The 24,717-nt window shown below is 42.1% G+C and overlaps 1 protein-coding gene across 3 annotated transcripts in view; it reads right to left on the reverse strand.

Moving 5' to 3' along the window:
• DSCAM (DS cell adhesion molecule) overlaps positions 1–24,717 on the reverse strand; it is an 827,811-nt gene that overhangs the window by 257,591 nt on the left and 545,503 nt on the right. For all 3 annotated transcript variants that reach the window (XM_034948080.3, XM_063601284.1, XM_063601283.1), the window contains exon 11: positions 6,966–7,139. In XM_034948080.3, coding sequence (XP_034803971.3) covers positions 6,966–7,139 — 174 coding nt within the window. The remainder of the gene's footprint in view (positions 1–6,965; positions 7,140–24,717) is intronic.

The raw sequence follows: 24,717 nt of genomic DNA on the forward strand, positions 1-24,717 counted from the left end.
AGCTAATTAGTTTGGATGCCTCCAGCTGCAAATGCAAAAACCCTGACCCACATTGGCCTAGACAGCAAAGGCAATAAAGTCCCAGGTGATCTCATGTACTGCCAGACATCATGGGGTCAAGAACTAAATGAGATAAACCTCTTTTGCAGAGTCCCATATTAAGAATACGGAAATCTTCTCCAGAAACTCCTCAAAAGAATTGTTTTTACATCTCATTGTGCAAATTCTGGTTGTCTGCCCATCCTTAAATCAAAGGGAGCTGCTGCGTTTGATGGGTCCCGGCCAGGACGCACACCCAGTGGCTTTGATGGATTTGGACTCTCCTGCTTAGGCAGGTGATCTGGCCTGTGGTGGGCTTCCCTCCAACACAAGACCGCAGAAGAGTTCTGTTGTCACTGAGTGTACAGTGTCCCGGGGCTGCTGTAACAAAGTTCCACAAACTGGGGTGCTTAAACAACAGCAATTTATTCTCACACCTTTCTGGGGGCCATAAGTCCAAAATGAAAGTTCTGGCAGGGCTAGAGTCCCTCTGAAGTTTCTACAGGAGACCCCTTCCTTGCCTTGCCCAGTGTCTCTTGGCCTGTGGCAGCATAACTCCAATCTCTGTCTTTGCCCAGCTATGTTTTCCATCTGTGTCTGCACCCAGATTGTCCCCTTTTAATAAGGACACCAGTCATATTGGATTAGGGACCCGGCCTACTTCAGTAGAGCGTCATCTTCACTAATTATATCTGCAAGGTGCAAGTACGCTATTTCCAAATATGGTCACATAAGGTACCGGAGGTTACAAATTCAACATACAAATCTAGGGGGTGGACGGGAAATAATTCAATTTTTAGCACAGAGAAAGGAGGGAAATTGAAACTGGAGCAGGGATCAAATTGCATCTGCTATATGGACCCTCCTGTTTTACAAATTCCTTTTTTACCCCAGAGAATCTTTAGCTGGTGGAACTTCAGGCTGACTTAGGAAGTGAAATGCATATGTTTGGGTGGAGCTCAGGATGCCCTACCAAGGGCGTGGCAGCTGCTGAGGGGTCTCCTTCACTAAGCAATGTCCCCTCCAGCACACTTACGTTCCCTGGATTCTTCCCAATCTCTGCTTCTGCCTCCAGAAATTTATGCTTAAACAATTCTGGGGGCCAGAAGTGCAAAATCAAAGTGCTGGCACAGCTGCAGTCCCTCTGGAGCTTCTGCGGGAGACTCCTTCCTTGGAAAAACTCCCAGCAAAGTTGCAGATGTATCTGGCAACTGGACTTGAGAGTGAAGCAGGAGGGATCTGAGTGTTGCATATGTGCAGGATAAATTGTTGGGGGAGGACTGCTGGGGGTGCTGGTGACTGAATTTAGGAAAGTGCATAAGCTAGGTGTTCTCAAACCTGGGACACCTCATATTCTATTTCAGGCACTAATTCGTCATGTTTGGGAAGGCCTTAAACTATAATTCAGAAATGATGATTGATATGGTTTGGATCGGTGTTCCTACCCAAATCTCATGTTCAATTTTAATTCCAGTGTTGGAAGAGGGGCTTGGTGGGAGGTGATTGGCTCAGCAGACTGAGTGATCATAAGGAGCCTGGGAAACATGTGGGGTTAATTCAAGGTGGCCAAAGCTTCACCATGGCGGGCAGCTTGGGAGCCGCTTAGGGGCAGCTTGGGGCTGGGCTGCTTCCTCCTCCAAGAAGTATCACAGAGCAATGCTACCGGGACTGGAGATTTCCATTTAGCTAATTAGGGGTTAGGATAAAGATTTGTGGGTCCTGGTGGCAGTGGGTGAGGGCAGAAAGTAAAAGAGGTTGACTATGGATTATCCAGGCATAGATACACATGTTTTCAACAGAAAAGGAGATGGGTTATTATATGTCAGGCCCAACATATCTGCCCTGGCAATGGCAGGGCTTGAGAGTGGCCTGAGGTCAAATCATAACATGGAGATCTGTCCAGAAATAGCCAAGACCCTGCAGACGGTCAGGTCAGAGCTGAGTGAGTTGGTGCATGCACATGTGTGCACTTGCATTCTGACAGTACAGAAATCTGATGGGCACAGCGACCCACAGACCTTCCTGGATTCAGCATGGAGGAGGGAGACCACATTACCTAGGCTGGACTGGAGCCCACGGGCTAACTTTGGGAGCTTGGGGGTTCATTAGATTCCAAGAGTAACTGACTCTCCAGGGAAGCGCCTGTTCCTGTTTGATAAGCGGTGCTCTTCTGTCCTGCATGCAGGGATCAGAAAGGACCTATGCAGAGCAGCTCACAAAAGCAGAGCGGCTTGTTCACTGTGGGCCACAGGTTCACGCTGAAACCAGTGTTCCCGGAAACACGAGGCTTCAGATCAGCCAGTGGCAGAAAGTTGGGAGCGGGGAGGATGTAATTTGGGCACCTGAGACAAACCTTAGGGATGGCCATCCATTTAAGAGATTCAGTGGGTTTTGGAGCTGTGAAAGGAAATTAAATTTTGGGACCCCAAATTCGTTCAGCCAAAGAGAAAAGTCAAGCTGGGAACTGGGTCATGCAAACCTGCCTCCACCTTTTGGTTCCTAAACAAGATGGCTACAAGATGAAAAGCTACATGCTTCCCTCATATTTTGCCCACAAGGAAATTCCTGCTGAGCTGTTAAAGCTTCCCCATGGCCAAGCAACTTGATAGCCTATCTTTACAGGTGCAGTCGCTCCGCCCACCAGACACAAATGTATAACTGAACGTTCCCCTCCCCATCTTGTCTGTGGTATGTAAAATGCACATTCCCCACAGTTTTCCTCTGCCCCTTTTGTTTATGTGAAAGCTGTGTGCTTCTCAATATCTCGTCCTTTCCCCTTTAAATTTGGAGCCCTCAAAACCACCTTCGGAGAAAGGAATAGACATGTCTCCTGGGAGCATCCTCAACTTTGGCAAATAAATATCCTAAAATGATTGAGACTTGTCTCATTATTTTCCTCGATTGACAGGGCTATTTTTTTTTTTTTAACATAAAGTCATTCCCTGGGCCTCAAACAGTTCCTGGTTGGGGGAAGGGGCACATAAGTGGCATAGCTTCTGTAGCCCCTGATCGGCCTGGAGCATAGGGCAGGATGTCATCACCAGAGGCCAAATTTGATTGCAAGCAGAGCCTACTCCCTCTGCCTTTTCTGCCAAGCCTCCTAATCGTTATCTCACATGATAATTATTTTGGGTAAAACATAAACCAGAATTGTGATGACAGTGTAGACTCACAGGCAGGAACCCCAACAGAGCTGGAAAGATTTGCATGCAGTAACCTTCCATCCCATTGATTGCTTTCCATGACAATTCCATACATGCTTGCTGGCTTTCTTCTTTGCCTGTGGCTTCCTTATGCTTGATTCAATAACAACAACAAAAAGATGTGTGTGTGTGTGTGGTGGGTGTTTATTGTTAAAATGCTTTATTTTTGGAGTGATGTTTCTTGAAAGCAGTAAGAAAATTTCCCATATAGGAGAAACCCTCTGTGCAGGGTTCGCAGGATCTCACAGTGAGCCCCCAGAAGCAGGTCCCATCCGGGGAGTTTGGGTCTTTAAATTATGTTTACAGCCAGCACCAGGCCATCCTGGGAGTCCAGACTTGCTGCAGGAGCAGCTGTCTTAATTTCCTGACATCATCCAATTAGACAGCAAGGTCTCCCCTGTTGAATTTAGAAATATTTGCAGCCCATTTTTTAAAATGACTTATAGAAAGGGGAGAGTACTTAATCTGTTTATTTAGACCAGTAACTTTATATCTATTTTTTTTTTCAGTTTGAGATCCTAAAACACTTTACTGATTGTTCTTAAACAACTAGGGTTAGGCAAAAGACATTGGCCATTAGAGTTTCTAAAGACACCACTCCAGGGCTGAGCTTTGGACGAGTATTAGACAAGGATGAAAATACCTCCCCATGGGCCATGGAGGTCCTCTTTCTTCTTCCCTTTTCCTAGCCTGTGGCCTTTTAATTTTTTTTCAGAATAACTTTCTGGAAATGCTCCTATGCACTGTGCCATCAATATACATTTTCTCTTTCTTTCCAACCAAAGAATCATTTACTCTATGTATGTATTGGAATACTTATTTAGAGTATCTTATGTCTTACAATGTGTTTTCACATGTGTTACCCTGTTTAATTTTCATGATAACTCTACGAAGATGGCATAGTTCTTCCTATTTTCTAGGCCCAGAGAGATAAACTAATACAAACAGTCATGAAGAGGTGCATTTAACTTATTTAAATCCACCTGTCCATGACTAGCTTGTATTAGTTTAAGAATCTAAAATTTGGCCAACTCTATCATCTCTCTTTGAAGTGTGTTCACTTTAAATGTTCTCCTCTCCCATCTGCTCCATGTACTGTAGAACATTCGAACAGAGAGTTACTCTTGCCTGGAGTCTTTCAGTTTCTTGTATCTGCCTTCTCTGTCTCCTGTCCCTGGAATACCCTCTCTAGCCTCAACAGTCCTGCCTTTTGAAGGCCCTTGTGTCTTTAAGACCGAACTCAGATGCTGCAGCTTTTCGTTCCGTAGTTTCTTAGTCAACTGGGGCTGCTGTAACAAAGTGCCATACATTGGTGGCTTATCAACAACGGAAATGTATTCCTCACAGTTCTAAGGCTGGAAGTCTGAGATGGGGCTGCCAGCAGGGGCAGGTTCTAGCATCCTCCTCCAGGTTGCCACCTTCTTGTATATCCTCGCATGGTGGAAACAGAGAACACGAGAGCTCTCTGAGGTCCCTTCAATAAGGACACTAATTCCATCCCTGAGGGCTCCCCCCTTGTGACCCAATCACTTTTCAAAGGCCTCAGATTCTAATATCATCACACTGGCGGTAAGATTTCAACATACGGACTTTGAAGGGACACAGACATTCAGTTCATTCCACACGGTCACTGATTCTACAAACAGAAGCAAATCATACCCTCTTCCATGCACCCTGATGTTCTGGGCTCTGTTCCACCAGTTGTGTATTCTGCCAGACAGGAATTGGACATATACCCACTCAATTATCCCCAGAGAGCAAAAGCTCCTAGAGGGCAGGGGCCACCTCATCTCCTTAGTCCTCCCTGATGCTGCACAACTACCACTGAGTACCGAGATCTGGAGAGAGGACATGTGGGGACTTCGTCCATTCTTGAAGCCTATTTTCCATGAAGCTTTCCTTAATTCCCCCAAGCTGACATTTCCATCCTCCTCTGAATGTCACAGACATGATCCATGTGACTCTTCACCCTGCATTGTAATCAGTGGCTTCTATCTTCTTCCTGGTTATCTCCCCTTCCAAAACATGAGGCTTGTCACTCATGAGGGTAAGGCCCATGGTTGATTGTACTTGTATCCTTCATAGGGTCTTATACATATTGGGTCCTAGATATGTGTTTATGGACTAAAAAATTGTCTTATGCATTTAAAATCTATTAAAATAACTGCAAAATACACTCCTTTCCTTGGGGAAAGATGGACCGACTCTGGTCAACATTGCTCCTCAGATTTTAGGTTTCCTTTATAACTTTTAAAAATTACCATTTCAGCTCTGGATTTAAACAGTACCACAATTTGTTATCAAATTCTTGCACATCATTTCCTCCAGAGCATACGATTTAAAAGTCAAAAACTAGGTATTGAGTATGTGCAAAATATATTCCAAAACAACCCCATTTCATAATTATAATCCGTTTCACAATATAAAACTTTAATAAATAAACACTTGGATTTTTTTTGTTCTGTTGGAAATAGTGGACTAACTAAAATAAATTCTTCGTGAGTTAGGATGGATACTTGTCTGTTTAGCTAGCCTTTCAATATCATACACACACAAATACACACACCCCCGAATGCCACTTTTAAATCTCATTCTTCTAATAAATCATATAGTAGAGACTTTTCCAAACTATCCATAGCAGAATTAAAGTTAAAAAAAGAGGAAATCCAAGGGCCAGGCATAGTGGCTTATGCCTGTAATCCCAGTGCTTTGGGAGGCCAAGAGGGGAGGATCACTTGAGGGAAGGAGCTTGAGACCAGCCTGGGTAACAAAGTGAGACCCTCATCTTTATAAAAAATTAAAAAAAAAATAGCTGGGCTCAGTGGCATACACTGGTAGTCTTAGCTACTAAGAAAGCTGAGGTGGGAGAATCCCTTGAGCTCAGGAGTTCGAGGGTGTAGTGAGCTTTGATGGCACCACTGCACTCTAGCCTGGGCAACAGAGTGAGCCTCTGCCTCAAAAAAAAGTGGGAGGGGAGTCTGAATAAAGCCTTGTAATCGAGAAGAAATCACAGTTCATTCAATGGAAAATTCCATAAATGGGCATAAGCCATTCACTGTAAACTAGATGCACCATCATTTTGTTAATAAGCACAACTCAGTAAAATTGGTTCACTTTATATCCTTTCCTTGGTTGCCAGTTACCAATGTATGAAAATAATTTCATTATTACGCACCTTTTTCTATATATTGGGCCAGCAGCGCCAGCATTAAGCCTAGTCTTACACATTTCTGTCTTGTAGTTGTTCGCTAGTCACTTGATTTCAAAATGATCCTTCAAAGGAAATCCATGGACAAGACAGCTTGCAAACAACAAAATGCATGACAAAAGGCTTTGTAAAGAGCACATCTGAGACCATGTATTGAGTTTTTCCATGGGAAAATCAACAGGGTAGCAATGTGGGTGTTAAAGGCAGAGACCTACTCATCTGCTAGGTTGCCCAGAGCCCATACCAATGGCTGTGAGAACCAAAGGAAGAGAAGAATGTGGCTCATGCTCCACACACAAGGGGCCCTGGGCACACTGTCAACAATTAGCTGGATGTTTACCATCCTCTTCAATCATGTTTCCAGAACAACAAAACTTTAAACCCAGCTATATCACACCAATGGGTCTTCTTTTGGGTTGCTTTTAAACAGGTATGTATGGAGACAATTGAAAAAGGAAGCCCCCAGAGACCTATGTATTTAAACTAGGTAAAACGAAGCATTTCTTCTCTCTTACTTTTAACCGTGAGGTACATGGACTTGCTGACGTCTGCGCCCACATCGTTGCTGACCTTGCAGAGGTAGTAGCCACTGTCTTCCTCCACGACATGCTTGATCAGCAACGACCCATTGCTGAGAACTTGGATTCGGCCATTTAGGGCAATTGGCTGGAACTGGGGAACCCCAGCACCTGAGACAGAAAAAGAAAGAGGAGCAATGATGCAAACGACAGTAAGTATGGGAAGACAACAAGTTCAAGTACACACAGACTCATAAAGAGACGCTTCACACTGATCCCATAAGGCAGTCACGGGATACACCAGGTTTTTCTTTCTTTCCTCCCATATTAAAATTCTTGTTTAGAGAGAAAAGCATTTATTTAAAATGACAGTATCTCAGACTCTGAGATAAAAACTAACAGAACTTACAGATAGTTTCTCTACATAAAAAGCCAAATTTGATGAGTGTTAAGTAGCTGATAAATTATTCAAAGAAATCACAGTAGAACAACCACAGAAGCAGACAACTCTCATGGTGCTAAATAAATTCCTTGTGTTCCCAGGGACTTAATATGAATGTAAACAAGGAGTGCTCCAGGGACATGGCATTTGAAGTCTTTGCTCACTGCACATGTCTGAGGCTACAAAGAGAATAGGAATATTGCAGGTTTCTCTTTAACGATGGTTATATTCCAGTCTAGACACACGATACACCATTAATATCATTTAATGTTATTTAAATAAATACATCAGATTAGTGCAGTAGGACAGCACAGAATTAAAACACCTCTCTCCTCAGAGTGCTTCCATGCAAGGAGGGAATGGCACAGATATGATATGCTATTATAATGAATGTGGTATGATTCATATGAAGGATTTATATACAACTGGATAAAAAAAAGGATTTTAGAAATAATGAAACGGATTATGAAGGTCCTAGAAGAGTTCTGGGAAGATGCTGACTGGATGAACCTGCCATGCTGCCTGCTTCTGGCCTGGAGGAGTTGGGTGGGCTGGGAGAATGGGATTCAGGCCTTGAAAGACTCTCCCAGGGCATTTTTCTTCTCTGGCCTGAGTATCTGGGGACTTGAGGGGAAAGCTCTGGTGTGAGGATCTTCCTGGAGGAAGCTCAACGTTTGGGCCAAAGATGTGTTCTAGAGAGAAGGTGCTAGCTTCCTGGCCCAAGAACCTACACGGGAGCTGAACAAGTCAGACGTCTCCACAGGCCTCAAGCAGGAAACTTCAGACTTTGCATCTGAGGACAGGAGAATGGAAGACACTTCCTCTTGCTGTTTCCATACCCTAATGACAACTTGTATATTGGTCTCACTCGAGCTCACAATGGCAGAGACTGTGGCTGTGCCTTCCTTTCCTGTGTTTCTGGTTTAGATTTCTCAGCAACTTGTCTGTAGCCCCAGTGAAGAGATGAGAGAAATTGATAAGGTACCTAAGGGGACCTTTCACATTGAATAAGGAGATCAAGTAGAATCCCCACAACAGGTGGTTCCCATCAAAATGGAATGCTAGAGGGGACATACGACAACCTGAATTTTTTTTTTTGTTTTTGAGATGTAGTCTTGCTTTCTCACCCAGGCTGGAGTGCAGTGGCATGATTTCAGCTCACTGCAACTTCCGCCTCCTAGGTTCAAGTGATTCTCCTGCTAATCCCAGCTACTTGAGAGGCTGAGGCAGAGAATTGCTTGAACCTGGGAGGCAGAGGATGCAGTGAGCTGAGATCACGGTGCTGCACTCCAGCCCGGGCGACAGAGTGAGACTTCATCTCAAAAAAAAAAAAAGAAAAATAATAATAAGAAAATAAAAGTACACGAATGTAGATTGATAAGAATATAACTGTATTTACTGACAGATAACATGATTTTCTACATAGATAATTGAAAAGAGTAAACAAAAAAGTTGCTATAACTATAAAATGAGTTTAGCAAAGTCATGGGATACAACATCAATATACAAAAATCAATGTCAATTTTATTTATGTATAATAGTAACAACCAATTGGGAATAAAAATTAAAAAGAAAATATATTGGCAAAAAACCATAAAATATTTAGAATAAATTTAACAAAATATGTGCAAGACCAGCCCACTGAAAATTGTAAAAGTTGTTGAGAATAACTAAATAAGACCTAAATAATTAGAGAGTTATACCATGTTCATGAATAAAAATGCTTAACATTTTCAGAAAGAGGTTGGTAATCTTTTTCTGTAAAGGCCAGAGAGTAAATATTTTAAATTCAGCAGGTCATACAGTCTTTGTCACAAGTACTCATCTCTGCCACTGAATCATGAAAGTAGCCATAGAAAATACAGAAACAAAATAGCATGATTGTGTTTCATAACAACTTATTGGCAGGCCATGATAGCTCACACCTGTAATCCCAGCACTCTGGGAGACCAGGGTGGGGGCAAGACTTGAGACCAGGAGTTTGAGACTAGCCAGGGTCACAGAGTGAGCCCTCATTTCTATAAAATTTTAAAAATTAGCTCGACATGTTGGGTCATGCCTGTAGTCTTAGCTACTCCCAGTGCTCTGGGAGGCTGAGGTGGGTTTGAGGTTACAGTGAGCTCCACTGTACTCTACCCTGGGTGACAGTGAGATCTTGTCTCTAAAACAAGTGGAAGAGGAGGAAGAGAAGGAAGAGAAGGAGGAGAAGGAGGAGAAGGAGGAGAAGGAGAAGGAGGAGGAGGAGGAGGAGGAGGAGTCTTCAAAAATACTGAATCTGAGAAGAATTGATCTTTGTCCTAGCATATAGTGATAAATGTTGGTGATCATTATGAGGAAATAAGATAGTCTAAAAAACTGATTTACAAAAACAAAAACAGGATGTGGGCCAAATTTGAATTGTGGCCCATAGTTTTCTGATATCTGTTTTAAAGGTAATTAAGAGAAATGTAAATGTAGGATAATTGTACATTTAGAAGAGGGAACATCTACTAACAAAACTCACATGTTTGCATTAGTTCTTTATTACATATCTAAAATATGAATTTTCATAAAATGATTCTAAGTAGAAAAAGTTTTTAAAATTCTTCTTTTCATAAGGAATTCAAAGTCAGGGATAAAAACATTTAAAAACATAACAGTATTTTATTATCTCTTCAGTATGTTTTCCTCACTTGAGCTAATGAATATTTTATAAAGTGAGACTAAAAGGACAACCATTTTTATCCCTAAATCTGCTCCCTCCTTGGAAATAAGTTATCAAAATGTACAAAATTCAGAATTATACCAGCAACTTGTATAATGTGGATAATTTAAAACTTAATTCATATGAGACTTTTATGCGGCCAAGAAACATATGAAAAAAAGCTCATCATCACTTGTCATTAGAGAAATGCAAATCAAAACCACAATGTGATACCATCTCATGCCAGTTACAATGGTGATCATTAAAAAGTCAGGAAACAACAGATGCTGGAGAGGATGTGGAGAAATAGGAATGCTTTCACACTGTTAGTGGGAGTGTAAATTAGTTTGACCACTGTGGAAGACAGTGTGGCAATTCCTCAAGGATCTAGAACTAGAAATACCATTTGACCCAGCAATCCCATTACTGGGTATATACCCAAAGGATTATAAATCATTTTACTATGAAGACACATGCACACATATGTTTACTGCAGCACTATTCACAACAGCAAAGACTTGGAACCAATCCAAATGCCCATCAATGATAGACTTGATCAAGAAAATGTGGCACACATGCTTCACGGAATACTATGCAGCCATAAAACAGAATGAGTTCATGTCCTTTGCAGGGATATGGATGAAACTGGAAACCATCATTCTCAGAAAACTAACACAGGAACAGAAAACCAAACACCTCATGTTCTCACTCATAAGTGGGAATTGAACAATGAGAACACATGGACACAGGGAAGGGAACATCACATACTGGGGCCTGTGAGGGGGTAGGGCAAGGGGAGTGAGAGCATTAGGACAAATACCTAATGCATCCAGGGCTTAAAACCTACATGATAGGTTGATGGGTGCAGCAAACCACCGTGGCACATTTATACCTATGTAACAAACCTACACGTTCTGCACGTGTATCCCAGAACTTAAAGTATAATAATTAAAAAAAAAACCTTAATTCATATGAAAGTTCACAGAAGATTTTGGTGCCTTTTTTTTTTTTTTTTTTTTGAGACAGGGTCTTGCTCTTTTGCCCAGGTTGGAGGGCAGTGACACCATCATAGCTCACTGTGGCCTCGAACTCCCGGGTTCAAGCAATCCTCCCCCCTCAGCCTCCCAAGTAGCTGGGACTACAATACAGGCAGACACCACCATACCCCGCTAGGCCTTTAAAAATTTTTTGTAAAGATGGGGTCTTGCTTGGTTGCTCAGACTGTCTGAAACTCTTGGCCACAATTGATCCTCCCACCTTAGCCTCCCAAAGTGTTGGGATAACAGGCAGGAGCCATTGTGCTTGGCCTCAAATGCCTGAGAAAAAATAAATACATCAGTATAAGAGTGGTTGATTTTGAAAAATAATTAATGAAAGCTATTTACTAGTTTACTTATTGGGATTTAAAGCATGAGAATTTTGGATTAGGGAATCTGAATTTTTTGTCAAAAATTCAAACAGTAAAAAAGTAAATACCTTCAGAGAGATTACGGACTTTCTAATATTTTCTAAACATAAAATAATGTATCCTTCGTTTTTATGCAAATGGACTTTATTAATTACTGAGCACCTGTACTGTGACAAATACTGGGCGAGGAGCTATGGCTAAAAAGATCATGACTGCCAACTCTTTTTCTTCTTCCCTCTCTCCCTCCCGCTCAGTCTTAACTCCGGGGAATTCCAGCTACCATGTTGTGAGCTGCTCTGTGGAGAGGCTCCCATGGGAAGGAACTGGGAGTTGGTCTTCAGTCAACAGTCTGAGAAAGTAAAGCTTATCAACCATCACAGGAGTGAGCTTGGGAGAAGACCCTCCCACAGCTAAGCTTTGAAATGACTGCATCCCAGCCAACCCCTTGGCTGCCATGTTGGGAAGATGGTGAACCAGAGGTCTCAGCTAAGCCACACATGCATTCCAGACCTACAGAAATGGGAAGCTATTAAATGTATACTATCTTAAGCCACTAAATTGGGGTAATTTGTTACAAAGCAATAGATTCCTAACGTGTAAAATTAGGTAAGTTACATAATATTTCAGCTTCTTAACTTGTAAAATGGAAATAATAATAGAACCTTCATTATGGGATGGTAGAAGCACTGAAGTTCTTGAACTATGTATTGGTATGGCTTATAGTAAGCAAACAACATTGTTGTGCTTTTTAACATTCTCTTTTTAATTATTGAATAATTTTAAGATTATATGGCTCTCTGTCTTTCCCATTCCACAAGAATAGGGACCATGTTGCAACGAATGTCTCCACTCATCAATCAGTCCATCAGTGGAGACAAATATACAGTGGTAGGCAATCTGTATGCCTAATTCAGGGAGAAGAATTTTGGACCAAAGGTGATGCATATTCAAATCTTAAAATATATTACCATATTTACAATAAACTGCCTTAAAAATGTACAAACGTTATCTCCTTCAGTGCTAGCTGAGGGTTAATTTTTTCCTCATAGATGTATGCTATTAATCTTTTAAATCTGCATCAATACTATACATCACTATTTTAATTTGCACATTTTGGCGGATTTTTTTTGTATTTTTGTTTGTTTTTGTTTATAGATAATTTTGAGCATCATGAATGTATTGGCCATCTGTATTTGTTCTTTAGTAAACAGCCCATTTATCCCTTACCCATTTTTCTACTGAGCTTTTGTCTTTTTCTTCATTTTCCAAAGCACTTTGGGTTATAAGGAAGTGTTTCTATGTAATTATTTTACAAAACTCTTTTTTTGTTCTCGTTGCTTCAATCAGAAGAGGATGTTGAATATTATCAGCTAGTTTTTAACCATATATTGAGATAATCATGTTTTTTTCTCCTATAAAATTAGACTGCATTTTAAAAGAATTTGGTTTTTATAAATTATCAAGTTACTTCTTGTGGATATTGTGTTCATTAGTGTGAGGATAATAGATTTATTGGAAGTTAAAATTAAGGAAAAAGCCTTCAACTTTTATTTAAGTGCTTAAATTTGTAACACACTTTGAAAATCAGTAAAGGCTATTAATGTGGTTCCCAAAGTTGACTGTAAATTGAGAATAGATTTAGTCCAATACACACAACCTGAAAACTCAACCAAATATAGGATTGAAAAAATATAACCATAAGATAGGTAATCTAAAAATTTCAAATTATATAAAACTGTATTTAAGAAACTGAAAATCAAATAACATGCTGGTGTGGTTTGAAAAATTTACATGAATATCCATGTCAACAACACATTTTTTTCCTTTTCTTAAATAATTTTCACCAGAAAAATGCTTGTAATAGTTGAAACATTTATATTAAAGAATCACAACATAAAATTAACTACAATGCTAAGTTGTCTCAATTAAATAGCATAAAAGGATGATCTGTTTATTCCTATCTAGACTGAGGTAAGTTTCTTTATTACTAAAAGGTCCTAATGAAGATAGAAATAAAGTCTCAAATGCATTTAAGAAAACATTAAATCTTTTCTTCATCAGAAAAATGAACCTAAGTTGAAGGGTTATTGCATCTGAAGATCTAATTGTGGTTACTAAACGGAATAATAGTGAACACACTGCCAACTGATTCATCTACTATGAGGACTACAGTTCCAAGGGTTAGCATTTGTTTAATTTGAGGGAAGTAGACTTCGCTAGGGTTTGACAGAATTATTTATCAGTCATCTACTTTAGATTCATCTTTATTCTAAAGAGTAAAATGTAACCCACAGCATCAATATGTAAAATCCTGTAATCTTCTTAGCACAAGGTAAGCACTTTAGGTAATTAGCTAGAAGATACAATGTGGTAACCAGCAGTCATTAATTAAAACACTGTCAATTTTCTGTGGCTAGCAGGGGTCAAGTGGGGACAATTTCAATGCTCCGTTACATGAAAATAAAATGTTAAAGCATTATGTAAGGCACATACTGAATTGCTAGTTATATTAATTCTGGGTCACCTTTCTTATTTATTGCAAATATATGCATAGCTGTGTTCACAGGGACTGAGAGTATGGGGACAGTGGAAAAAGAACGGCAGATTGTCACCAAATGAGCCCACTTTGAAGGCAGCAGCAAATAAGAAAATTGTTTCAATTTTTTTCCTTCACTGTTAAGTCTTTGTTGGTCTGTAGAGAGGGCACTTGGATAAGAGTCAAAAGGGTTAGCTTCTCATGCTCTCTGAAACTATCCATGCCTTACAGCAAGTGGCTTATTTTCTCTGCATCCTTAATTTCATCATATATGAATAAGGAGAATAATCCATTTACATATGATGTAGGATTGTTGTGCACATAAAGTGAGGCAAGATTGTATGAATGTAGGTATAAATGCCTGCATGCAAGGAGAGCTTGGTCAATGAGCTCATCCAGAGGGGTCCCCTTGTAGGGTGAAATAAGACTGAAGAGTCGCAGGACCATGGAAAGGAGGTCTCTTTAGCCTCACCAATGGTTTGCACAATGGTCAGGCGGTAAGCTGTTCTTTCTTTTCACCAAGGAATCAAACACAATCCCTTTCATCCTTATGGAGAGAGTGGTGTTTTCCTCAAGAATGCATTTGTTTTTCTTCTTTAGGAAGGGGGGTTTCCTCTCTGAGAATAGTTGGGGGATTGCAGGAAAGCATTGGGTAAAAAGATAGAGGTTGCAATGGAAAGATAAGAGAAAAAGCAAGAATAGCAACAGCAGTTGCAACTAAATAAGGTTTAGTAGTTGAAATACAATGCTTATTCAGTGAAGGAGTGCTGAAGAGTTCTGTTACAAAGAAGAATCCAGAAGTGGACAGAGGTATAGTCCTGAGACACTACTGGCTTGGTTCCAGGCTGGAGAGCTATTTCCAATCCCTGAGAAAGAAGCTTCCACCACTGTGCAGGTAATATTTATGACACTGAAACTTTGTGTCAGATGCTGTATGTTGATCTTTAGCACTACCACTTTCCCTCTAAACTCTGCCCTAAATTGCAGGGCTTGAAAGCCTGAAAACTACATTCCCTGGCTTTGTTACTAGATTCTGGTTTACATTTTACCAGTGAGAGGCACTTAAAAACAATTTTGTAGGTGCAAGGGTGGAAAAGCCATTATTTTGCTTTAGAAGCAGCAAATTGATGCATGGGTCAACCCCAAACATCAGGTTTATGGTTGCCTGTGGGAGAACTACAAATCACTGCTTGAGCACTAGAAGCAGCTGTTAGCAGTGACGGGAGAAGCATCTTAGTTCCTACACTTCTCAGGTGCTTAAAGGGCCGCGCAGTTTGTCCACGCTTCAAAGGATTTTGCATGCCCCTAATTCCCTTTATTAGATCCCTTCTTGATAACACACCACACCATCCAGGTGTGACACAGTCCAGGTTACTTCTTTTGTAAATGTGCACATAATTGTGTCCACTGTGCAATCCAGTCATCTTTCCTTAATACCTTCATTTCTATGTTGAAGAAGGCTATCCAATGAAAACAATGGAAATTTCATGGTCTAGATTAGTGTCTAATCAGGATTTGTTACAACTTGCTAGTCCACTAGCACTTCAATGTCTAATTCTGTAACTAATACGTAATTATGTAACTAATACATAAGAATCCTTTTTTTTTAAATCGGCCAGAGGGAATTGGCCCTTCACTCACTTATCAGATAATTGATCCATGAACTGAACACAATTCAGCACTCGTCAAGGGGTCATGTGATATTGGAAGTGGTTGAGGTGGCTCAATTATGCAGATTCCACCAGTGCTTTGCCTTGCTCCTGGGAGGAGCCCTGCAGCAGTGTCTACCATTCAAGGTCTCCAGCCACCATTTCCCTGGAGCAAGAGCCCCCCAAACATTTGTCTTCAGTGTGGCTGCCTATACCTAGAAGAAGGCTTCCAGAAAGTTTCCCAGGAAATAAATGAGGAGGAAAGATGGAGGAGTGCTGAAAAATAAAGAAAGGAAGAGCAAGATGGGCCCCAGGGTTGACTGTCCTGGTGGCTCCACCAAGGCTCAGGGTAATTACACTTCCGTAGGTGAGGACCCTGCAGAGGTCCTGCAGCAGCTCCCAGGGCCACTGAGATGCCGATTAGGGTAGCACAGAGGAAGGCAGGTTTTCTGCTCTGCTAAGGTTTTTCCTACCATCAAAGGAAGAAAATAAAACAATATATGGAACACTCACTTTCTCTGTTCAGCTTACAACTTGTTTTCAAGAACTCATTATTTCTTTGTGAGGCCCCTTGTCTCTTCTTGGGGAACACACAACACACAAGCAGAGCTCCTTTTGTTGTGCATGAGGGATCCATATTGGACTTTGAACTTGGGTTTATTTTTACCATGTGTGCCATAGAGAGATGTTGCCTTCTTCTCCTTTTTGGATTATTTGAATTCTTTCCCCATATTAATTCAATATTTGCATCTTATTGCCTAATTGGAAATCGGGGTACTGGGTGAGAGCCGGGACTTGATAGCCTGGATCAGAGGAGTGCACTGGGGCAGAGCAGGGGATCACTGCTGCTTCAGGAAACGAAGGACATGGAAGAGGTCAAAACCATGGGTGTGGAATCTTGGGGTGCTCTAAACAACACAGAGCAAGACAAATGGTGAGTCTAGGAGTGGGCATGGTGAGAGCACTGAATGGTGTGCAGATGCACAGGCAGGGGTGGGACAGTGGGAGGGCAGCAGCCTCCACCAGGTCAGGTTTGTGGTCAGAAGTTTTATTCTGGTGATCCACACTAAGAGGATTAAGATAGGGCCAGGAGTGGAGCCACTGGTCTCAAGGAGATGACCAAGACAAGGGTCAGAGACAATGCAGAGACCCAATTTCCCAGAACAGGGATGCAAAAGAGACCCTTGTCTGAGCAAAGCCTGTGGAACTGGCATTCAAAGTCAGAGTGAGTGGCAGCAAGGGCAAAAAAAGAATGAGACGAAATGCCTTGGACACTGAACCTGGGGGCACTCAGGCACAAGGCTGGGGCAGAGTGAAACATGCAAGGGCATACAGAGCAGGACAAAGGGACCAGAACTTGGGGAGAAGCCTTGGAGGACCTGAAAACTCAGTATCATCCCAACTGGGCCCTATGAACGTGCTCCCTATTGAGATATTTTAATATAAATCCCCTGCTTTCCCAGAGGAAAAACAAAAGAGAATTTTATTTAAGCAAATTTCTGTCTCTTGATAATTTCCTTCTTTCCAGACTTATCTTTTGAATATACAACCTGCAGTGTGTTCAGCAGTGTGATCCACAGGTGATCCTCAGTGTGATCTGCAGTGTCATCTGCAGTGTGATCCACAGTGAGATCTGCAGTGTGATCTGCAGGTGGATCTGCAGCGTGATCTGCAGCATGATCTGCAGGTATCCGCAGTGTGATCTGCAGTGTGATCTGCAGGTGATCTACAGTGTCATCCACAGTATGATCCACAGTGTGATCTCAAGGTGGTCTGCAGTGTGATCTGCAGTGTGATCCTTGGTGTGATATGCAGTATGATCCACAGGTGATCTGCAGTGTGATCTGTAGGTGATCTGCAGTGTAATCTGCAGAGTGATTCACAGTGTGATCCATAGTGTGATCCACAGGTGGATCTGAAGCGTGATCTGCAGTATGATCTGCAGGTATCTGCAGTGTGATCCACGGTGTGATCTGCAGTGTGATCCATGGTGTGATCTGCAGTGTGATCGCAGTGTGATCCACAGTGTGATCTGCAGTATGATGTGCAGGTATCTGCAGTGTGATCTGCAGTGTGATCACAGTGTGATCCACGGTGTGATCTGCAATGTCATCCACGGTATGATCCACAGTGTGATCTCAAGGTGGTCTGCAGTGTGATCTCAAGGTGGTCTGCAGTGTGATCTGCAGTGTGATCCACAGCGTGATCCTTGGTGTGATATGCAGTATGATCCACAGGTGATCTGCAGTGTGATCTGTAGGTGATCTGCAGTGTAATCTGCAGAGTGATTCACAGTGTGATCCATGGTGTAATCTGCAGTGTGATCCACAGGTGGATCTGAAGCATGATCTGCAGTATGATCTGCAGGTATCTGCAGTGTGATCCACAGTGTGATCTGCAGTGTGATCGCAGTGTGATCCACAGTGTGATCTGCAGTATGATCTGCAGGTATCTGCAGTGTGATCTGCAGTGTGATCACAGTGTGATCCGCAGTGTGATCTGCAGGTGATCTGCAATGTCATCCACGGTATGATCCACAGTGTGATCTCAAGGTGGTCTGCAGCATGATCTGCAGCATGATCCGCAGTGTGATCTGCAGGGTCTTCTGCAGTGTGATCTGCAGTATGATGTGCAGTGTGATCACAGTGTGATTAACAGGTGATCTGCAGTGTGAGCCCTCTCTTGACTGCTGAGGAAGGGACTGACTTGGTCATCTCAACAGAGAGGTCTAAAACTGGTGTTGGCAGAAAACCTGCTCTAGAATTAACCTGCTTGAGGGACTTGGGCTTGTCCTTTCCCGCATATTTCTCATGGTCTTCTGAGACATAGGCCATGAGGACTACAGAAGGTCCCAGGGATGTCCCCTGGACACTGGGAGGGAAGTTGTGGGCAGGATCAAGGTGAGCCATTCCAGGGCACACCCCTAAAGTAGGAGGGGACTCCAGAGAGGGTCACCTGAGCAGTTTGGCCAGTATTGAGCACAGCATGTGTTTTCCCCTCCATCTTGCATGGAAACGTTTAGTTAACTGTCTGGAGTGCCTAGTTTTATTTCTATGAATCTCTCAACAAAAGAATCAAGTTCCTGTTGCCCCCTGTGATGAGTCTATAACCACAGGGGAGGATTTCTCCAGGTGGGCTGACACTGAGCAGAAGAGGGTGCTTTTAGGGCCCTAGTGGTAAGGGACAGCCAGGCCCTCTGGGGGACTGTGCGTGGTGAGTGCAGAAGTGACAGCCTCCAGCAGCTTGTCTGGGGACAGTAGGAGAAGGAGGAGCAAAAGAAAACCTGTGTGTGCACCAAATAATGGTGGATTCTCTGGAGCCTCCAGGGAAATATGGAGTTGGGGAAACTACAATGAGCAGAAAGGACACAGGAAAAGGGGCAGGGAGAAATACAATCTCAAGAGAGACAGGAAGAAATAGAGTCACACCCCACTGCAGCCCTTTGTATGAGCTACAGAGTGGGGAAAATAGAAACTCCTCTAAATTAAGAACAGCATTACCCTTGCTGGGAGAAGAAAGAGATGCGGACAGCTACATAAGGACAAGCTCAAGAAAGATTGGCTGTAGACAGCTCTTGGCCCCTTTCCGCCCAGAAAACCAAGGAGGACAAAAGAAAACCAGATGCCGTAGCTTATAAAAATTCACTACCACTGACAAATGGAAAGAATGCAATAAAGTTATTAATGTTCATAAAAGAAAAACTTGGATACATGAAAGGACTATCCATGGTATTGGCTGGGAAGACTCAATATTCTAATGACATCAGCATTCTTCACGTTATGCTTTAAATTTATGATCCTCCAAATTTTCCAGATTTTTTTGAAACTTGATAAAGTTATCTTAATATGCATCTAGAAGGAACAAACAAACAAAAATCCATGCAGAAAAAGCAAGGACATTTTTGAAAAATAAAAGTCGCAAGGGGAGTATTGTCAAAACAGATATTAAAATAGAAGGAGATAAACTTCTAATACGTATGGTGCTGAACAGGCAATTGAGTGTAACAGAGAGAAGGCTGAAACACAGACTCCAGTATTCACATTTTCCCCTTAGACAATAAGGTATCGCAAATGAAAAAGTTTGGGCTCTTCAATAAATGGTTTTAGGACAAATGGCTAACCATGTAAGTTCACGATAATGGCAATAATGATATTAATAATAGCTAATACGTATTGACTAATGGCTATGTGCCAGAAGCCATAATAAATGCTTTCTATGAGTCATCTTACTAAATCATCACATTTATCCCCTTATTTTATCTGTTTCAGCTGCAAGGATGCTGTGGTTCATATGGGGTAGGTAATTTACATGCAGTCACGCAACCAGACAGGGTTGTATTATGGCTGGGGTTTGAACTTATAGCCCAGTCTCCTAACTGATGATTTCTACTCCTCCTCCTAGATTCCTACTTTATTTGTTTTACTAAAATCAAGTCCAAATTTAATGAATCTTTGTATATAAACAATAGAATTTCATATTTCAAGATGGAGGCATAAACCAGCATTTCTTCTTCTCTTCCTGGGAACAACATGAAAGCAAATGGGAGAGAGAAGCCTAGAAATGTAACCTCTATTTCCTATGAGATTAGAAAATAGCTAAACTTCCAACTACAGAATGGGTAAATGGGCAACCAACAGGGAGGGTAATTGAGCAGAAGAGCATACAGGAAGATGAGGGAATCAGGGCCACCGCTGTGAACTTTGGAAGTCCCAGCAGAGTGGGTCACAGGTGAGAGCAAAGCCTCCATCAGTGAAAACAGTGTGCACAGGTGGGTGTGGGTGGCACTTCCCCAGGCCTGATGTGGCTTAGAATTTTAGAAGTAGGGTTAGCTGAGGAATCAGACATTTGTACAAAACAATATTTTTCTGGGGACATGGATTTTCTTCAAATGTAAGTACAGTAGTTCCCCCTCATCCACATTTTCACTTTCCATGGTTTAAGCTACCTGAGGTCAATTACAGTCTTAAAATAGGGGAGTATGGCCGTATAAGATATTTTGAGAGAGAGAGAGCACATTCACATAGCTTTTATTACAGGACATTGTAATAATAATTTTATTCTAGTACTCATAATTTTTGTCAATCTCTTACTGTGCCTGATTTATAAATTAAACTTTATCAGGGATATGCATGTGTAGGAAAGCGCATAGCATATGTAGGGTTTGGTGCTCCCCAAGGTTCAGTCATCCCATGGGGGTCTTGGGGCTACTGTATTCAAAAGGAAACCAAGACCTAGCAAAGATACAGCAAGCAAAATAGAAGAACAAAACAGAACAAGAAACCAGGTATTACGACTTAGATGAAGACTGTGAATAAAACAGTCACTTGTCTATAAAGCCATGGCTGAAGAAGGGTGAACTGTGAGCTGGCAGAGCTGGAGAGAAAGAAGGAGAAAAAATATAAACTCACAGCAGTGAAGGCAGAACCGGAGCGGGCACAAAGAACAGACCTTGCTGGGAAAAAGACACGGAGAACAGAAATGGAAAAATATTGAACAAATTAAAATGGAAATCAATGAGTTAAAAAACCAGAGAGAAAATGACAGCTACAGAGACTAGGTGGCAATCCTATGGAACCACAATCAGAGACCCTGAAGAAGAAAATTAAAGCAGGGAAGAGAACACTTAGAGACACAATTCATGGGAAAAATATTTTAAAAAATAACCTGAATCTACATATTAAATAGATGCACCACATCTATGGGAAAATTGACCCCAAATGGAAAACACCAAATTATAGACTAAAAATTTACCAGACTTCAGGGCAGGTGCGGTGGCTCACATCTGTAATCCCAGCACTTTGGGAGACCGAGTTGGGTGGATCACGAGGTTAGGAGTTTGAGACCAGCCTGGCCAATATGGTGAAACCCCATCTCTACTAAAAGTACAAAAATTAGCTGGGCGTGGTGGTGCATGGCTATAGTCCCAGCTGCTTGGGAGGCTGAGGCAGAAGAATCTCTTGAACCCAGAAGGTGGAGGTTGCAGCGAGCCAAGATCGTGCCACTGCACTCCAGCCTGGGCAACAGAGCGAGACTCCATCACAAAAATAAAAAAAGAAAAAAAATTACCAGACTTCAAAGTCAGCTCTTTGGTGCACAGAACCAAAAAGATTAAGTTCCTTCTACAGGGAAATCAGGCAGTCTGTGCTCCCTCCAAGGAGACAGTGTGAGCCGCCAATATCTGTCCTTTGGGTGTAAAAAGGCAAGGAACAAACCATTGCAAACCAGAAAGAGGTTGGAATATTCTTCACTATGTCCAAATAACTCATACTGAGCACAAAATCAATCTAACACAGAACTGGCAATTGCAAAAGTTGGGCATATGGCTGCAGAACAGAACATAGAGGGTCTAAGCTCTGACAATGTAGAAAATATTCATCAAAATCTAGGATATTTAGAAAATTTATCATTGCTTATACTGGAAATTGACAGCTGTATCTGCAAAGAGAGGAGCCCAAAACCCTGATCTTATCCCAGCCCCAGGTCTGCCCTCCTGGAGTCGTCCTGTCTGTCACCGGCACTTCCACTCTCCTCACTGCCTGGGGTTCTCCCCTTTTTGTCACACCCATAGTAAGTCCATCACTCAAAGACATTCAGAATCCATTTGTCCCTCGTCCACTGCCGTCACCCTGGTCCCGGCCACATCCCGGCCAAGGCCTTAGAACAGCTCTCCAGCTGAAATTCCTGTCCTTCACACAGTCTGCTTTCAAAACAGCATGCCAGTGCGATCCTTTTAAAGCATGAGGCAGATCACACCCTCTCTCTCCAATTACCCAGCTAGCCTCCTAGCTTCTGGCTTCAGCACAGCAGCAGCTGAAGAGACCGCATCACCATCACAACTCTCATTGCTCACCATACCCACTCCCCACTTGGACAGAGCCAGGTCCTTACAATGACTGATGGGGACCCAGTGCAGGAGTCTCCTCTCCCAGGACTTCCTTTCACTAACTCTGCCACAGCTGTAATGTCCTCCTTGGTGTTTCTGGATCGTTCCAGGCATCGCCCTCCCGGCCTCGCCCCCTACCCCCAACTTGGGAACTAGCTGGCCCCTCACCTTCCGGTCTCCCTGGGAGGACAGGAGCACAGGACTCTTCTGCCTTTAAGTCTTTCCTCAGACTTTCCCTACTCCTGGGGTATTTTGACAATGCTATTTTAAATGCAAACTACTCCCCATTGTCCTCCAGCGTCACCCCCCAGGCATGCTCTGACTCTTCTTTTTGGACATTCCCACAACCAAGTTTCCCTGAAGGTCAGAGACTCTATGGACAGCCAGAGAGAGCAAAGGAGGCCCAGGCCAGGCCCCAGGCTGATGCATCATCTATTCTCTCGCATTTGCAGTCCCTCTTTGCTTCTCAGCAGGTAACAAGGAGATGGCCCTGAACTATTTTCCCTCCAGTATAAGTGACATACATGCAAGAGAATGGCATTAAGCTGTGGACTTCTGGGAGTACAGGTGAGACCCACCTCAGAATGAAGCCCTGATTTTTTTTTTTTAAATCTCTTTTAGGCAAGAGGCCTCATTTGTTCATGTACATAAATAAATCAAAAAAGAGAACTGAATGTCTTAGACTTTGTGTATCTAGACCCAAGGTCAAAAATGTAATGACTTTTTTTTTTTTTTTTTTTTTTTGTAGCAAAGATTGTTTCATTTCTACAATAGCTACCTTTAAACTGCAGTGATTTACCCTTGAATTCTGCCTTGCCTGAATTAAACTGTTGCATCTCTCAAGGAAACAAGCTGAATCCGTTTTGTTTACACAGTTTTGTCATTTATGAGGGAGCTGCACTTCAGCTCTTAGTGATCATTCATTGAAAGAAAATATGTTCCATAAGCAAGGCTAAATTGTTCTTAAGAAATAGATTTACTGCTTGCATAATTAAAATAACAATATACAATATTTCTCTATCAGATTGGAAAATGTCAAAAAAAAAAAAAGCCTAATATCCAGTATTATTTTGGTTATAAGAGACAGACGCTACTGCAAACTGAGGTGAGTTGTGTAAATGACTAAAATGCTGGCAGATTGTCAATACATATTGAAAGTTATAAAAATTATTTACTCCTTGAGCCAGCAACTCTACTTATAGAAATTTATCCCCAGGGATAAATGAACATATATACAAAGATAAATGTGATAGAAGTCATTAGAAGTCATTATATGTTTCTTTCCTTTTTTTTTTTTTTTGAGATGGAGTGTCGCTCTGTTGCACAGGCTGGAGTGCAGTGGCGTGATCTCAGCTCACTGTAAGCTCCGCCTCCCGGGTTCATGCCATTCTTAGCCTCCTGAGTAGCTGGGACTACAGGTGGCCGCCACCACGCCCGGCTAATTTTTTGGCATTTTTAGTAGAGACGGGGTTTCACCATGTTAGCCAGGATGGTCTCGATCTCCTGACCTCATGATCCGCCTGCCTCGGCCTCCCAAAGTGCTGGGATTACGGGTGTGAGCCACTGCACCTGGCCCATGATGATATTTTTCTAAAAGAAAAACTGGCAAAAACCAAAAATATGACATTCAACAATAGTGTTGGAGATATCCAGTTGCCAGGTATCCAACACCCCCTCTGACTTAGGAAAATAACACACATTATGTCCACGATGGCTTACGGACCCTTTATAGCCAGGGGCGACCCAGCCAGTGATCCAGAGAGATGCTGGCAAAATTGATCTGTGACGCACTTCTGGAAAGGACCTTAAAGGGAGGTGACTCGTGTGGGAGGGGCAGCCATCTCCCTTTGCTCTTCCTCCTACAGGGAAATGTGAAAGGAAGTTGACACTATAGCTTGGTGGCCATCGTTTGAGGATGAAGAACGCTGCTAGGAGAGGCAGAACTCTTCCTAACACATAAGGAGTTTGGGTGCCTGATGACTTAGCCAAGCCAACAAACTAGTCCTGAGCTGTCGACATCCAGAGTCCTCTTATGAGAAAAATAAACCCTTGTGAATTTAAGTGGCTGAACTCAATCTTAACTAAAGTAATTAGATAAACGTAATTATTGATGTACTACAATAAACATTACACAGACATTAAAAAGTC

Source organism: Pan paniscus, chromosome 22, assembly GCF_029289425.2.
Source record: "Pan paniscus chromosome 22, NHGRI_mPanPan1-v2.0_pri, whole genome shotgun sequence".
Lineage (NCBI taxonomy): Eukaryota > Metazoa > Chordata > Mammalia > Primates > Hominidae > Pan > Pan paniscus.